The following is a 3,895-nucleotide window of genomic DNA, read 5'->3' as shown; positions in this document are numbered from 1 at the left end:
TATGACTTGTTTAAAGGCCTTTCTTACAGAGCCTGGCTTTTTCACAGAGCCTTTAGTTTATGGATTTCCGTATAGTTGTCAGTGACAAGAGCTGTCATAAAGATAGAATAGTTGCAGCAGCATAGCATATACATACAACAGAGAGCCTCAGTCATTATATTTGCACAGTAGTATACTCTCTAGAGGCTCTGTATCTATTGTGTGTGTCAGTGTGTGTGAATTAGTGAAAGAGAAAGGAGGAGAAAAGGAGAGGTGGCAGTAATATATTATGGTCTGAACCATTAGTTTTATTCATGTATAGAAGATTCTCCAACCAAATGGTGTCTAAAAAAATTACTCCTTCTGCTTCAAATTAGATAAGATATTTTTTTTGAGTGTGTTTCAAAATAAATAACATAATTCTAAAGGAAATATTTTAATTCTAAAGGAAATAACATAATATTTTTATCCTCGATGAGAAGTATTAATAACTACAAAAATATCATAGCCTCGTAATGTTTTTATCCCTTAAAATTTTAAGATCATAAGTTTCAAAAGTCTTTTTTTTCTTAAACTTCGTGCCGAGTCAAACTATCTCATCTAAATTGAAACAGAGGGAGAACATTTTAAATGCTCCAAATACACAGATAATTTTTAAAAAAATTTATACCAATTTACATGATCAAATTATGATTTATAAATAATTACTCCCTCTATTTTAATTTATGTGAACCTATTTCATTTTTAATCCGAGCCAAAAAGAATGACCTCTTTCCTTATTTGAAAATAATTTACCTTTATGCAATGATTTATAACCACACAAAATATTTGTCCTCATTTTACGCTACAAGTTCAAAAGTCTTCTCCCTTTTTTTAAATTTTATGCCCAATCAAATATGTTCACATAAATTGAAATGGATGGAGTATATCTAACCGTTCAATAGTAAAATTACAATTAAAAAAGTAAGATAAGCTAATTATTACTCACTCTGTCCCAATATTTATAGTGCACTATGACTAGGCAATGAGTTCAAGAAAAAAAAAGACTTTTTCAAATTTGCGATTTAAAATAAGTTATAGATATTTATATAGTTATAATTTTTTATTTAAATATATTATGAAAAATTTAAAATTATATTGTTGTAAAATATAAAAATATATCATTTTTTTTAATAAACTAAAACAAAAAATATATCACATAAATTAGGAAAGAATAAAAATACGATATATTGACAAATATTGCGTAATAAGATAAAAATCCATTGCACTAATGTTATATACAGATTAAATCTTTAATAAAAGTGATTATTCGTATAACAGTGAAAAATGTGGAGTAAAATTCAAACTGAGTTTACCTACTATTTCTACCCCAAAGAGCTCTTTCATTTACCAACAGCGCCTTTCCTTTTTGTTTTCTTCTCAAACACACACACTCTCTTTCTCTAGAGTTGGCTCTTTTTACTTATTCAGGATTACCTTTGCCGCCTTCGTCTACCGGTTTGTGTGAAGTCTTAGAAGACTAGTTTCTTTTTCTGTAGTGAAAAATGAGTAGAGCAAGAAGTGGATATCCATTTACAGCAACTCAGTGGCAAGAACTAGAGCATCAAGCTCTTATTTACAAGTACATGGCCTCTGGAATGCCTGTCCCTCCTGATCTTCTCTACACCATCCGAAGGAGCTTAGACTCTTCAAACCTCTTCCTCCACCAACCCCAACACAGTACACTCCTCTACTCCCCTTTCTTTCTCTATTTTATGCATAAATATCTACAAATATTGATATTTTGATGATGTTGGTTTTCAAAAGCTATGTATACATTTGAATAGTATTGTATATATTTTCAGTTGGATGGAACTGTATTCAGTTGGGATTTGGGAAGAAAATAGATCCAGAGCCAGGGAGGTGTAGAAGAACAGATGGGAAGAAATGGAGGTGTTCAAAAGAAGCCTATGCAGATTCCAAGTATTGTGAGAGACACATGCACAGAGGCAGAAACCGTTCAAGAAAGCCTGTGGAAGTAATGACAACAAGAACTACTACTACTACTACAACAACAATGCCCCCAACAGCAGTTCCCATCTCATCAATCAAGAACAACTCAAACAACTATTCTCCATCTACCCCAGCTTCTTTCCCTTATTCAAATGAACCCCAACACTCCTTTCTCTATCCACATTCTTCTTCCTCTAGACCCCCTGGCAATATCGGTTTGTCATCTCAAGACCAGACCAAGTTCCTCTTTTATTCTGGTGCTTATTCCAGGTTTGTATCTTGAATAACATTTCATTTTTATTGTTGTACCAACTAGATTGGAATTGATATAGCAACTGATTGATTGATTATTGATATTTTTGGGTGTAATATATAGAAGTGCATCTGGTTCAATAGATGATAGCAGTTGGGAACTGGCACCATTGACAATGGGTTCACCACTTGGCCATTCGAAACAGAGGACTTATTCTGCTTCACAAATTGGGGAGTCTTACTTACAACTGCAAAGCTTCAGTGAATCCTCAAAACAACAACAACAAAGACAAGATCAGTACAACTATTATGCACTGGGAAATGATGTCAAGGCTAATATGCATATGAAAATAGACACAGAAGATCATCAGCAACCCAAGAAAGTAATGCATCACTTCTTTGATGAACTGCCACCTGATCAACACAACAAAGACTCGTGGCTTGATTCCAAAACCCACCTCTCAATTTCAGTACCAGATTCTTCACATGACTTCTTCATCACCCATAATGGTAAGCATCAATATCTTTTTCCACATGACTTATTTACTTGCATTACTTTTTCTTCAGCATTTACATGCTTATTACTTTGACCATTAAAGTTGCACTTTGTTTTGCAGGGAAATAAATTGTGTGGAGCATAGGCCAAAGTAGTACTTAAATGCTGGTGGGGCGGTGCTTTCCATCTAAGCATTCTGTATGCATATGTACTGTGTTCTTAAACTGTTTTTCTTTTTCCTTCTTTTTTGTCCCGAGGACAAGAGCTATGATATGTGATATTGTGATTTCAAATTCTGTGGAGAACAAAAATTAGAGTAGAAAAACAGTTTTTAAAAAAATATTTTACTATCCACTAATTTTCAAGTCGTGCACCAATTAGTCCTTGAGAATTTCTTGGTATTTTTTTTCTTCTTGTTTATTATGTAAGAGTGTGGGGCTTGTAATCAGCATTAGAAGCACGCAGTGCTCTGGCTAACTGAGCAATTACATGTATTTGGCTGTCTGCATTGTATTCTTACACTATTAGCACTATTTCGTTTTATTGTATATGAATGGCTGAGCCAGGTATCTGGAGTTTTGCCACATGTTGGTACGCTCTATTCATTAGGGATGACATCTTGAATATTGGCTTTTTCTGTGGTTGCTTTCAGTGACTACTTTAAGTTATTGCTTACTATTGAATTAATGGACCCAGTTGATATTTTGGATTTTTTATAACCTTTTCGCTATGGTTTTCATAACGTAAAGCCTGATCACACATTTGGCTTCTTTCTTTTTACTCGTGTGCAATCTTAGGAAAGCGTAAATATAATATGTGGTCCTCTCTGGATTATATCCTCATGTGAATACTTCTGTTTGATACACATGCAAATGTTTCTGGCTGGAAAGAATCTCAAAGGTACTTACGATATAAGTTTGTCTAATGGACAAAATGTTATGGTCACCCCTAAGAAAGATTTAACCTTCAAGGAAGCTTGACCTATGTTTTAAAAATAGGTGATAATATTTTGTCGGAAAGCTCTTTTAATATTTTTTTTTAAAAATGAATATTAAAGAAAATTTAATGTTGAATCACATGCCATTAGAATAGTTTCTTTAACAAAAATAAGAAGTTCGGAAAGAAGCTATAGTGGATCTGCAGCAAATCGGAGCCTCTGTGGTATGGCAGCTTTAT

The 3,895-nt window shown here is 33.4% G+C and overlaps 1 protein-coding gene across 1 annotated transcript; it reads left to right on the top strand.

Moving 5' to 3' along the window:
* The first annotated feature begins 1,337 nt into the window (after positions 1-1,337).
* LOC107796598 (uncharacterized) lies at positions 1,338-3,402 on the top strand. The gene is made up of 4 exons (XM_016619391.2): positions 1,338-1,698; positions 1,824-2,241; positions 2,348-2,733; positions 2,841-3,402. Exons 1-4 carry the CDS (start codon positions 1,524-1,526, stop codon positions 2,846-2,848), a joined length of 987 nt encoding a protein of 328 aa, XP_016474877.1. The 5' UTR covers positions 1,338-1,523; the 3' UTR covers positions 2,849-3,402.
* Positions 3,403-3,895: the final 493 nt, after the last annotated feature.

The sequence above is a fragment of the Nicotiana tabacum genome, chromosome 11 (genome assembly GCF_000715075.1).
Source record: "Nicotiana tabacum cultivar K326 chromosome 11, ASM71507v2, whole genome shotgun sequence".
Classification (NCBI taxonomy): domain Eukaryota; kingdom Viridiplantae; phylum Streptophyta; class Magnoliopsida; order Solanales; family Solanaceae; genus Nicotiana; species Nicotiana tabacum.
Note: the sequence above shows the minus strand (reverse complement) of the source record. Positions and strands in the feature narration are given on the sequence as shown.

What these genes read in the sequence shown, in the direction of transcription:
- LOC107796598 (XM_016619391.2), top strand. Translation starts at nt 1,524, where the DNA reads ATGAGTAGAGCAAGAAGTGGATATCCATTTACAGCAACTCAGTGGCAA. An exon ending in CCTCCACCAACCCCAACACA is followed by an intron (nt 1,699 to 1,823) that starts GTACACTCCTCT and finishes ATATATTTTCAG; the next exon opens with TTGGATGGAACTGTATTCAG. An exon ending in TATTCTGGTGCTTATTCCAG is followed by an intron (nt 2,242 to 2,347) that starts GTTTGTATCTTG and finishes TGTAATATATAG; the next exon opens with AAGTGCATCTGGTTCAATAG.